We start from the raw sequence: 13,034 nt of genomic DNA, 5'->3' as shown, positions 1-13,034 counted from the left end.
ATAAACTGCATTTATATTCAAAATCCCAAGGGAGATGCATACAACCTGTGTAACACAAGGGATGCAAGATCAAAACTGGTCTTTTTGTAAAAGCTCTGAATTATGTAGAAATAAAACCCAATCTTGGAGATAGGAAATGGAGTGCATGACCTTGTGAGCTTCTCTGCAGCTGTATTCTCTGATTCCCTCATGACTGAGGATCTGGGAATTGTGCTGCATAGTTCCCATGAGCACTCCTCTGCTTTAGGCTCTGCAAATCCCAGCAGAACCATGAACTGGGACACAGATACCTCCTCTTCTTTCAGTATGAGATTTCCTCATTTTCTTGAAGTGTCTCATCCACTTATGTACATTGAAGAGAGGAAAATCTGTGAGATTTCAGAGTTAAAGTACTGACATGAGTAAAGGCAGTGCTAAAATAGAGAAGATGTTTCTTTGTGGGTTAACTRAACTTCTCTGGGATTGTGGAGAGCAAATTGTCTTTCAGGAAATGTTCTGACATTTCCTTTTATACTCTCCTTATGCCCTGTGCAGTTATGTGTATTTTACAGTTCTTTTATCATGCAGCACAGGTTCTAAGGSCCATGTTTTCAAGTCATTAACTCAATGTTGCCTTTAGGAACTCTATAATACCTTGAGCCCCTTGAACCTTAGAGCTGTGTATAACGTGGAAGAAATTGGTGGGTCTTGGTGTCAAATTCTATTGAGGTGTCATATAGAAGTTGCTGAGACACTGTGGGGAACAGAGGGCAGGAAATACACTGAGACACTGTGGAGAACAGAGGGCAGGAAACATACATCTCTCCACCTGAGAAGAGCAGGTGAAACCGAGCAGGTAATCCAGGAGAATGAAAGCTGCAGTGGAGAAAATTGCTCAATTGATATCAGAGCACCAAGGAAGGCTTGATTCAAGGCACAAACCCATGAGAAATTGCAAAAACCAAATCCTTTGTGAAGGTTTATTTAGAAAAACCACAATGCTGGGGAGTCACTGTTACATAGTGTGGTAACTCTCTTCCTCTCGAGTAATATGCACCACACTGTGAGCATGCAATTATTTTTGTTCCAGAGATAACATCGTCATTTATACATGTACACATATGGTCCTCAGTGCCCGCTACACTTCACATGGATGTTAGGATACACACAAAGTTGAGCTTTTCCATGAAAAAACTGTATAAAAAATACAAACCAAACTGAAGCAGTCAACACGAGAAGCAATGTGCAAAAATAGACAGTTACTCCTGAATGTTTGCTTAAGAAAAAGGTCCCTGTTCCCCATTCAGCACAGACAATGCCAGATGTTGCCTGAAAGAAGGATATGAAATAACCAGTTACATCCTGCCCCTCTTCGTGTCAATTGCAGAAATTTTTAACCAGCTAAATAATCCTGTTAGTATGAAAATCTGCCTTCAAGCATCTCCATCGTGTGCTGTTGCTGCATCCAACAGATTTTAACGTTGTTGGAATGTCTGACCTGCGATACTCAAGGCTGGTGACAAGCAAGGCCTTGTGTGGAGCACACAGAAGAGGCTGGACAAAGAAATCCCTGGTGATTGAGCCCCTGGCAGGGGCTGCCTGGAGGAAAGGGCCAGGGACTGGGAGCTCTCCTCACACATGCTGCAAGGAGCCAGACCTCCAGGGCTTGGCCATGGGGTGCACAGCTCCAGCCSTGTCTGCTCTCACATGGTGGGGCTGGGGTTTGAGATGATCCCTGGAGGGACTGAGGATCCTCCCTCCACAGGAACCGTGGCTCTTCATGGCAGGTGGAGGGATGGGGAGCCCACAGGGCTTTCCTCAGTCAGGTACCTTGGTCCTTGGTGCAAACTGGGGCTGCAAAACACAGATGGAGCCACCTGAGCGTGTAACAGTGTGGGTGGCTCTGGGCAAAGCGAAACAGGACGTGCTGCACACACCATGAAGCAGCCAGGCCAACCCATCCTTGAGAAACTGCTGCATGCAAATACCAACACTGTCAATGGCAATTAAGACTAGAAATGGATTGCACTTGTTTCCCTTAAACACAGATACGTACCACTCTTTAAAAAAATTAAATAAATCTTCAAAGAATCAATTGATAATTGAGAGTTCCTTGGCTRGATCAAAGGACAAGAACAAGAAATTAGGGTCAGTGATTCCTATGACTGAACGTTATCAGTAACATAGGTTTTGTGGATAAGGATTCTTCCCACCCATGAAACTTCATGGTGCAAAGCTCAGTGTTCTCCTGATAATCTCAATGTTTTTTAAGGATTCTGTTTATGCCCATGCAGAGTTATAACTGTATTACAGAACTTGCAAATTCTTTTAATGGGATATCAAAGTTTTTCACAGCAAATTCTGCATGGATCCAAGGAAAACCTCAGCAAGATTCCCCTGTGTTATGTTTTTTATTTGCAAAGCAAACGTTTCCGTTTATTCTGAGGAAGGGAAGAAGTGGAAATTGTAGAGACAGGGAGCTCTCAGGGAAGTAAACTGTGGCTACTGCACTTTATATCTCAGCTCAGCCAACCACTTTAGCCAAGTATTTTAAGTGGGATTTAAGTGAGTATTATTCACTTTGGACCCAACTATGTATCCAGTATCCAGCAGGAAAAGCATTGCCTTGGACCTACTCATGTCCACTATAAAAGGCACAGAGGGAGGGTTCATCCTGTCAGCTTGCACCCCAGCACGATGGAAACAGCTCAGGAGTGTCCTGAGTGAGGAGTGTCCTGGGTCAGGAGTGTCCTGGGTCAGGAGTGTCCTGGGTCAGGAGTGTCCTGCAGTGGCTGCAGTGTCCAGCACTGCCCAAGGAGCAGTGCCTTGTCTCTGCTCTCAGAGGAGGGATGCTCTCAGTGTGCATCAGGTAACAGCACTGGCCCAGGAGTGTTTCTGCAGCTTTCTGACAGCCACACGTGACCTGAGCGTCCCTTTGCTCTTACAGCATGCACACAGTAACCAAAATGAACCTCTGGCTGTTAGTCAGCTGTTGGCAGTGATAAAACCGTAGTAGAGAATACTGTTAGACTGCAAAATAAACAAAATGAAACATCTGGCTGAATTCTTACCAAAATTTCAATGCTGTTGAGCATTGGGGTTAGCTGCTGTTTCTTGAGTGTTTTCCTCTGGGTTAAGATTACGTCCAGCATCCAAGTTAAGGCCATGATTTAGCAAAGCATTTGTACATGTGCTTAAATCTGCCCTTATTCAGATWAACACTGGCACGAATACCCACGTGCCTTGTGATACATGGACAAAYCTCAACTGCAGCATTTAAATGTCAGTTATGTAGCTGTCAAAACTACCCCTTTAATGTCTTTTACTGGTAGCACAGTGGCTTTCCTGGATTAAGTGTTTAATTAATCTTCATCTAAAAGGTCCTGAGAACAGTCCTATAAAGCTAACAAATGTACATAAATACCAGAACTAAAAAAAGTCAAACTCATGGCTCAAAGCAAAACAAATATTGCTCAGAATACTTGTTTAGGTTAAGATTAATAGCTGTAAACTGTGCATTCTAGTAGCAAACAAAACTTGTTGGCCTAGRAAAAAAAAACCCAAAACATTCAATGTCTATAGGATTGGCAGCACTAATATTACTTTAAAGTGTGGAGTAAGGATAAAAAACATCAGTGTAACATTGCAAAATGATCCACCTAACCTAAGCTTATGTAAACAAATACGCTTTGACAATGTTTATACATCTGGGCATGATCCTGCACTGGGAGCTGGACGGGTGGAGACCCAGCAAGGGGGACGGGTGCAGTTCCAAGGTGGTTCCAGCTGCCCAGATCCCACTGCAGGAGAGAGGCTCAAGGGTGTGAACCTGCAAACCTGTACTGGCATCACTAGTTCTACTCCTGGGAGCAGCCCTTTGCAGGATTCAGTTCAGCAGGACTATACACATAAGTAAGGATTATTCACAAACATAAGGCATTGCAGAACTTGGCCCTAAAATTTCTATTTTCAGCAGAGAATCCCTTATTCATACACATATCATAACATATCAAAAAGTGTCTAAAATAAGGGTCAGAGTCACTATATGTTATGCTCAGTAACACAGTTAAGATGCTGCATATTGGCTTCACATATTGCAAACCATTTTCTTCATTAAAATCAAACCAACGATGAACCTTTCTCATAAGAATTAAATTAATCGTGAAAATTGAAAATGAACAGGCTCTGCTTTCAAGGTTAAAAGGAGACATTAACAGAAATCAGCAACTCCCACTGTAATAATTTCCAGTGCCTTCCCTTCTGAGCAGTGAGCACTCTGAGACTGCAGTTGGTGGTGCCTCCAGTCGTGCCTCGTGTCCTCGGTGCTGTGGCTACTGCCGCTCCCCTTCCACCCTCTTCTTACGAACTGCACCAACAAAACAAAACAAGAAAAGAGAGTCATTATTGCCTTCCTCGGAACACAAAAACTTTTCTCACAGATGCACTCCCCTCCCGGTAAAATGGAACCAGCACAGAAGGAGCTTCCAAGAAACATTTGGAAGAATTATGTTCATAAAAACCCCAATTAATAGATCATAATGCCCAACAAAACAATTGTACCTAAATTGCACTTTATTGTATCACAGACTGTAGAATTTCACCAAGTGTCCATRTCAATACATTTTCTGCAAAAATCAGATTCTGAGCTAAAGGTTTTAGATTATAAAGAAATCACAATTTCCTGCCCTTCCTTCCAGTGATTCCATTTAGATTTTTATTACAGTTTTATTGTTCTTTTAAAAGCAACTGTGTTCCAGATAAATTAATGCTGGTCTTCTCTAGTCTGCATGGARGAGCTCTGCATTATTTAAGCTTTAGGCATCAAAAATTAATAACTTCTGTAATTGCACAGTGTATACTACAGTTAAGCAATAATCATATTCTTTTAGAAAGTAATTTGAAGTACTCTTAAGTACCAATATCAGTGAATATTGGCAATAAGGAAAATATCATACTGGACCTTCAATTACCTGTTGAAATTTCACATGCTCTGATGAATCAACCATCTTACAGTAAGTTAATTAACTCTSTTTTTTCACTGGAAACCATGTAGGYTGAAGTTACCACTTAGCAAAGCAGAGTGCCAAACGCTGTGTTATGGGCAGGATTATCTTGACAAGCAGTGTCATGTGAATTYTTACAGCACTTGAGATACATTATACCTGGTACAGGGCAGGTCTGGCTGAGTAGCATTTGCTACTCCACATTGTGTTAAATGCATTGAGTCCTTTCTGACCYGGCCAGATAAGATTTGTGGGGTTCTCCTGTTTGTGTGATACAAAATTTAGTGTTATGTCCAAGTGTCATGTCCTGTTTCTGATATTGAATGGCTGAAGTACAGAACAAAGCAGTAGRACTGGATGAATTAATGCTTTTCACTAAAGAAGTCAATAACAACAATATATTGCTAAGCATCCMATTACTTTACTAGGAGGAGTCTTTTCATCATGCCTTCTTGGCAAACAGACTGCATTATTGCAAAACCTGCAGTTTAACATCAGTCATTTGTGCCTGCTTTCAGTGTTTTGTTCCTTCATTTACTTGGTTTTATTCTTTTAGGAATTCTGTCCTACAAAATTTTGAACAAAACCATACAATACAAACATAGGAAAATTAAGATTAGGACATAATGGCAACTGGTAAAATAGTGGGGGAAAAAGGGTTTTTCCCTCTTTGTGGGTGGGAGGTTTCAAAAAACATTCTGGGACACTGATAGTTTCAGAAAAAAATAGCATGTAGATRGAATGCTTAGGTACTGCTAAAAATTAACATTTCAAAACTCCAAAAGTATGTGAAAGAAAAACRTTTTAGTTGAACTTTTATCTTAGTACCCACAGAGAGAAACCCAAGCTGAAACCCACAAGGATATCATGGTTTGATACCCCACTCTGAAGTAGAACAGATTAAAAATGCAAAATCAATTTTTTTTTGTTTTCCCTTCTCACTCTAAACTTCTTCTGCCCAGTCATCTTCTTCACATTCAGTGTGGTGAGCACACAGGGCAGAACCTGTCACACTCAGGTGACTTTGCAGAGCTTTATTGTCTTTGCTGTACTTGGTCACACAGGCAGGAGGGTCTGGTTTGTTCCCTTGGCTGAGTAGGTTGGGTCCATTATGGCCTGGGCAACAAAGCCAGGACTTCTGTGTCCTCTGAGAAAACAGGATGGGTTTGACTCCTCATTTACTGCCCAGAACAGCTGATAAAGCAGTGAGAAAATCCATGGAAAAGGCTGAAATAACGCTCCAGAAGGAGCAGGAGAAGAACTGTGGTTCCCAATCACAGTAAGATCTTTGCTGCTGTCTACTCTAGAGCCCAAGGAGCTTTGCATTTTCCCTCACAAAGAGCAGCTTGAATGTTGTACTCAAAATTCAGTCTGAATGCTCAGACAGGAAGAGTTGTGCCTGGGAAAGTCAGGGCTTGGCTCACATAAATAATTGATGAGTAAATGTGGTAGCATCTTACCCAGATCGTTGTTTTTAGTGATAGCTGCTGCTACCCTGGTTCTTGGACCTTGTTTTGTGAACTGGTATCCAAATTTGAGAATCCTGGAGTTCTCCTCCAGCATCTTGGCAATCTCCATCTCTACAGCTGTCCCAAGCTGCTGCCTCTGTTGATGATGCAGTGAAGTGTCCCCAAAAGAAAAGGAAACATTTGTTTTCATATGAGAGAGAAATAAGTGATCGGATGTCAGTACTGGGCTGCAAACTACTAAGAGAAACCCACTGCTGGAGACTTTGCCCTGGGTYTTTTATTTGGCTTTGACTAGTTTTATTGAGAAGTTTTCCACTCTGTTTGCACTGACTTGGGACATGAGTTACAGAATGACTGAGCCACAAAGGCTGCCTTGTCTTTGCCATCATCCCCTGGGAGAACCCTCTGAGAATCCATATAAAAGAGAAACAAAAATGGACTTCCCCAGTGGTCTCTGTTTACCTGGTTGTCAATTTTGATCTCCGTTAGGGATTCATTCTTTTTCAGTGCATCAATCAGTGCCAAAATCCCTGTGCCAGTGATGAAGTTGGATTCTACATTCAGACTCTTCAGTGTTTTGTTCACTTTCAACATATCTGCAAATGCCTGAAGGGTCAAAAAGAAGGAATATGAGAAAACATCTTGAAAGTTTCAGGAAACAACAGGGAATCTGCAAAACATAGTTTAGTACCAACTAGAAATAAAACATAARTATGCTTAGAAGAACATAGAGATAGATCAGAAGAGATTATATTTCTGCTTTGCATAGCCACAGGGAATTCCTTCAAGGGAAAATAAAGAATGTATCCTAAAGCATACATGGACAATTTGTTGTGGTTTTTTTTGCCCCCCAGTAAGGTTTAAACTTACAATAGCTACAGGGTCATTGCTTCGAGTAGCTGCAAGGCTGAAAGTCTTCACATGTGTGTTGGTTTCCAGAGCTTTTGCAAATTCTTTCAGTGTTGGAATAGGAATATTCTACAGTAAGAAGACAGATCCAGTAATTAGGAAAGCCATTCACATTGCTGATTTTAATGATTATCTAACTGATTAACAACCACAGTCTATGCAATTTAAACATCCCTGATGCTTTTAAGGGCCTGTCAGAATGGACAGAGCATCCTGTGGGTACAGTGGCCCCCAGAGCCCGTGGTGCCTCAGTCTGCAATGTCAGCACTGCCTGAAACTGGGTCAGGCCAAGGGCAGCACATCACCATTGCTGAGCTATTTTCTCATTTTGCTGCCAGTTGTTCGGTCTGCACATGCCAGCTCCTCCTCCAGCCTCCTCCAGTAGCCAGGAGCCTCCAGTAGCCTCCTGTATGGGCTAATTGAACTTGGCCAGTGATGATTACAAGGTACCCATGAGGTATCTTCCTTTATAATCAAGAAAGGAACCGAAGGGAGTCATCCCTTGGGCTTTTACTGGGCATTTAATTCAGTGTCAGGAACTGATGGCCCTGGAGCCCCTACAACAGTCCTTTCCACATCCCTCCCTGAGTGTCCTGCTTTTTCTGAACAGTAAGGAGAGATAAAATTTGAAGATAAAAGGGAAAGGCTCTGGAAATATTTGAATACATCCTCCTATGATGACATAAATGAAAACACAGCATCTACCTTTATGTTGTTGAGATTAATTTCTGTGAGACTGGGATCATTTGCTTTTATCCTTTGCAAACTTGCTTCCACATTGGTCGGATTAGGTGGCTCCTCAAAGATGGGCTTCACCTTTTCACCTTTCACCACATCTGCAACACAAGATGTCATGAAATGTTGACTGACAAACAGGCATCATCAGTCTGGCTTTTCAATTCCCATTTAGGTTTGTACTGCAGCAATCCAGGAAGGGTTTATGAGAACCACAAAACCTGCAAGCAGGAGTATTATCCCCATTATCCCTGCCATGCCCTTTGCCCCTCCTGTGCACCCAGAGCTGTCACTGGAGGCTGCAGTCATGGAGGATGGGAAGCATTGTCATGGGCAAATTCCTCCTTTATTTACAAAATCCCTGWACAATTAATTTGAGCCAAAGCATCTTTGAATGCTGTTGTTTGGGATGTGATATACTGCAAAGGCTTCTTTGTACTTTGTCTATATCTGTAAAGAAAGGTGTGCTCAGAGCTTGCCCATTGCATTAATAAGAAAATGTCCCTGCACCTATCAACAGACTGTGCTACATAAAGCAACACGAGCAGGAGGCCCCTCAGTTTCCTTCTCTCAGCTGATACTATCAGCCTTACTATAAATCCAATTAGCTCTTGTGAAATTGCAACATCTGCACTTTCCAAATAATAAAACTATCAAAGCATGAAAAGTAAGTCTGTCTGCCAGCCCYAAGATTTATGGAATCTTTGAGTAGTCATGTTCCAAAGAACTATGGTATTTAGTGCTGGAAGCTATGAGCTATAAATATTCTCAGAGATGCATAAAARTCATAGCTTAGAACACAATTAGTGCTTCTAATTCCCACACATATAGTTGTGGAGATTAATTTATAAACCCTGACCACCCAAAGCACCAGAAGCAAGAAAGGAATATGTTGCTGACCACAAGTATGTTTAAAGTCTTTTATGCTGCAGACAGGGAGAGGTTTTGAAGATGGTGCTCAAGCCTCAGKGTACTACACATTGCTGTTCATTGCAATGGGTGAAAGTTCATGTCATATCATGGGCCAAAAGAAAACCACATCTTTTTTTAGAACTCCTCTTAGTAGAGATAGTTACATACAAACCTTGAGTTGGTTTTCACTCTGCTCCCTTTGATGCCACACTTTTTTTTTTACTAATTCCCTGAGAGACCTCACGTATCCCTGAATAACACTTCAGCCTCCCTAGGGAGCCAAAAATCAGAAACTACAGGTAAAATACTGTAGAGAATTCACCTTGGATGCAAGAATAGAAAGTAAATAAGMGAAGCAAAGCATTTCTTGCACTTGAGGCAGCACCCATCAGACTGGGAGCAAGGAAAACACAAGCACCCTGTCCTCAGGTTAGACATCACAGTGTGCTCAGTCTAGAATAAGGAGGAGTTTTCATTTTCTTCTTTTTGTTGCTTCCCATGAGTTTTTCTTGTTTCATTAATCATGGGGCTGTTTTGCCACATTGGTGATCAAATTTTTACTGAAGCATTTCACTTGGCTAAGTAAAGGTATTGCTGTTGGACCAAAGAATACTGTGATATGATGGTGATTTTCTGGTTTGTAAGTCTGTATTGGAGCATAGTTTAGCTGACTCACATAGCTGACTTTTTGACTCAGTACAACAAAAATATTCTGAAATCTGTGAGGATTACTAATGCATTCAGTTGCCTGTTATGAGAGAGGATGGCAGCTCACACAGGGCCCCGCTGGGGAGGTTTGCAGAGCAGCTTAATCCTGAGAAAAATGAAGTGACACRGTGTCCTGTCTACTTTCCCACCTCCCCTTTAGTAATGGCAGMTGGAAAGGAAAGCCCTTGGTAAAGCTTTCTCATGGCCTTAGAAGAAGAAAAAAGCATTTTTTAGTACTGTTTCCCTAGGAAAGGGCATTCCACAGTTCTGTCTTAAAAAGCAAAGTTTAGCCCATTTGATATCCCAGAGCCTGGAGGTGACAAGCTCTGGATTAAGGCTTGGCAGCTCTCGAGAAAAGCTTGGAATTCAGATGCACCCATTTCTCTCTCCTTCCATCCATCCTCCTGTGGGTTGCTCTGCTAGGATCTGATTCACCAAAGGTCTGTTTACGTAGTGCAAACATTTCTGGGTTTGTTTTTRGTAACTACAGCTGTTTCTCCTGGGGGATTTCCTGAACGATTGTGTTTCCCATGTCCCTAGGGAACCACACCACAGGCACTGTTTACACACCCTGCACAGGAGCCAGGTGGAGGTGGGAGATCAGAGAGAGCAGCTGGGACAGGAGCACATCCATGCAGCCTTTGCCTCCCTGTGAGTGCAGCCTGAGGTGACTCTGCTCACAGATGTGACTCTGACAGGGATTCTGCCACGTTTGAGCCCAGTAGTTACAAATCTTTTTTCATTTGTGTGAATGCAGGTACTCGGGGCAAGATGGTCTGGCCTGAACTGTGTCTAACTCTTAGCTACAGTTCACTCTGTTTTCTGCCTGCTGMCTAAACTGAACTGGAAAGGAATTTTATATGTCTTGGCCTCTTAAATGCTCCCACTCTTTCAAGCACTTCTGCAGAGACAGATACTGCTCTCTAGGAAAACAAATTTCCTAGTATCTATCWGTTTGTATACTATGTTGTCATTGTAATGAATTTTAAGATTGTATTTCCTTTTAAAAAGTTATCTATCATATTAATTAAATCAATCAAAGTTCTGTCCAGTTACATTACACTAAATTAGACCAACAGACCCAATCTACAGGTRTAGATAACATGCAGCCCACAAGAGAAATCTGCTTGCTTACTTCTCACGATTCCTTTTCCATCTTTACTGCGGGCTCCTGCTTCATCAAATTTTGGGTTGTTGACCATGTTGTGCACTCCAAGAACAGCTGAAATGTGTAAATACCAACAAGTAAATACCAATGTTAATGGCAGGAACACAGACTGCAGGAAAGTATCTGCTGCAAGTTGTAGTTCAATTCCTCAAACAAAGGCCCTTTTATAAAATGTTAACTGTGTATGTCATGCCTGCTTGTAGAGAGAGTCTGTTGGGCTCCAAATTCTGGAGATGCAGACACTTTCAGTATAGATTTTTGAACAATTGAGTCAGTGGAGAGTACATATCCCAGAAGTGCCAGCTGGAAGGAACCACTGCGGGTCATCTTGTCCAGCTTCTCCCTCAGGCAGGAATGTTGCCAGCATTAACAAGGTCAGCCATGRCTTTGTCTGGCTGGAGTCTGAAAACATCCAGGGATGGAAATCCCTCTATCTCTTTGGGTAACTTGTTTCAATGCTACACTCCTAATCACTTTCCTTCCCCAATATACAACCTGAACTTCATACTACTCTTTGTTCTATTGTGTGGTGTACCTGAGAATTTCAGTGTACATGTGATGAGCTCAATAAATTGGCATTCCCACCAATTATGGTTTCTTATGGAAGCACATCAATGTTAACATGCTCAGAAAATAATTAGAAGTGGTGAAGATACCCAAGTCTAATCCCCTGGCAACTAATTTTCTCATTCAAGGGGTTAGATCCCAAATTTCCTCATTGATTCAGGATCTTTATCCACTGCATTCTGTGACAAGTTTGTCCTGCTGTTTGGGAAAGTGGACAGGAGGTAGCAATCGGATGCCATAAACAATGTGATATCAGTAAGATCAGTCACTTCCATTCCAGTGCCAGCACCCCTGCAATCCCTCCTTACTCTCCCCTTCCCCAAATCACATGAGCTGCTTCATTCCCCCTGGCCTGATACAACAATTGTAAGTAGAGCAGAAAAGTCTGAAATGCAGCAGCAATTGAGCCACACTTCAATCATCATGGGCAATGTGTGCCCACAGCTTGGCCATCTGTCTGAGAAACACCAGGGGCTTGAGGGGTCAGCATGAGACACTCCTGGCAGCAGAGAAGAGCTGGACATGCAGATGGATCTATATATATATAGATCTATATATATATCTATATATTATCTAACCTGCAAGGTCATAGAGCTCTGTGTCTGAAGCACTGGCCAGGGCCTCTTCTAGTTCTGGATCCAGGGTCACTTTCTCTTCTGTGCGGGTTTCCACRGGCTTTTCTTTAGGGATAAATATTTTTCCTAAGAGAAGAAAAAATGCCAGAGTGAGTAATGAATTATTGGAACAACTCCTTTGCCTCCTGGCAGCAGGGAACTAGGTCTGTGACAGTGGAACTGCTTGGAAATATTATCACATGCATGTTTTTCTCTTTCTTACTTGATGTTATCCTCCACACCAGGATCTTAATAAGTCTAAAAATAAAAGGTGCAGATTTCTGCTCTGTGTTGGTGATTGTTATTTTAGGGAATGTGCTCTCAGGAGCAGTCCCAGCTGGGATTTTTCTGAAGGTCCTTTGTCCTTAAATAGGCAGAATCAGGTCTACACAAAAAGCCTGCAGAAATTTTATCCTTATATTTAAATGAGATATTAGGAGCAGTTAAAATGATCCTACTGCAAGAATCTTTCAGTTGATGAACTTTCATACATGATCCTGAAAGCTCAGCAAACCTACTCTCTTCTAGYAACTCAGTTTAACTCCCAGCCTCTCCAGAGTATTCCCCCTCTGTGTCTCCTGATGATCATAAATATATTTATTCACATAAATAGACTTATGCTGATCATCCGTGCAGTGTGAAAAGTCTGAAGTGAACCACGTGTTGCCCAAGAAAGACTCCTGACGCATTTGTCTCCCTCTGTATCCCATTGATACCCCTGGGATAGCAGCTGTGTTTCCATGCAATATTCCCCCAAGACTGAGGTCATTGGTGTGTCTGCTGAAACGAGGAAACTGCAGGATAAATCCAGGAACAGCACAACAAGTTCCACTGCTCCAGGCTGCTATTCTGGTTAACCTCAGCASTGGGATGATGTAACTGCACTGCCTTGGAGCGAGGCCCTTTAAACCAGAGCTGCACTGGAGTCACCAGCAGGGCTGGGCTTATCTCCCACTCGGCTTTCCTGAGC

General features: G+C 42.2%; 1 protein-coding gene across 1 annotated transcript in view; it reads right to left on the bottom strand.

Annotated features, from left to right (window-relative positions):
* Nucleotides 1–797: 797 nt before the first annotated feature.
* The window catches only part of LOC130575750 (tropomodulin-2), a 24,227-nt gene continuing 11,990 nt past the window's right edge, over nucleotides 798–13,034 (bottom strand). Inside the window, exons 3-9 of the mRNA XM_057369867.1 lie at nucleotides 12,029–12,151; nucleotides 10,851–10,937; nucleotides 8,066–8,196; nucleotides 7,322–7,429; nucleotides 6,914–7,057; nucleotides 6,443–6,587; nucleotides 798–4,345 (exon numbers count right to left, since the gene is read on the bottom strand). Of these exons, the coding sequence (XP_057225850.1) occupies nucleotides 4,311–4,345; nucleotides 6,443–6,587; nucleotides 6,914–7,057; nucleotides 7,322–7,429; nucleotides 8,066–8,196; nucleotides 10,851–10,937; nucleotides 12,029–12,151 (773 nt within the window). The 3' untranslated portion in view covers nucleotides 798–4,310. The remainder of the gene's footprint in view (nucleotides 4,346–6,442; nucleotides 6,588–6,913; nucleotides 7,058–7,321; nucleotides 7,430–8,065; nucleotides 8,197–10,850; nucleotides 10,938–12,028; nucleotides 12,152–13,034) is intronic.

The sequence above is a fragment of the Malurus melanocephalus genome, unplaced genomic scaffold (assembly GCF_030028575.1).
Source record: "Malurus melanocephalus ecotype Western Australia unplaced genomic scaffold, MMel_1.1 scaffold_116, whole genome shotgun sequence".
Lineage (NCBI taxonomy): Eukaryota > Metazoa > Chordata > Aves > Passeriformes > Maluridae > Malurus > Malurus melanocephalus.
This window is presented reverse-complemented; position numbering and strand designations above follow the sequence as displayed.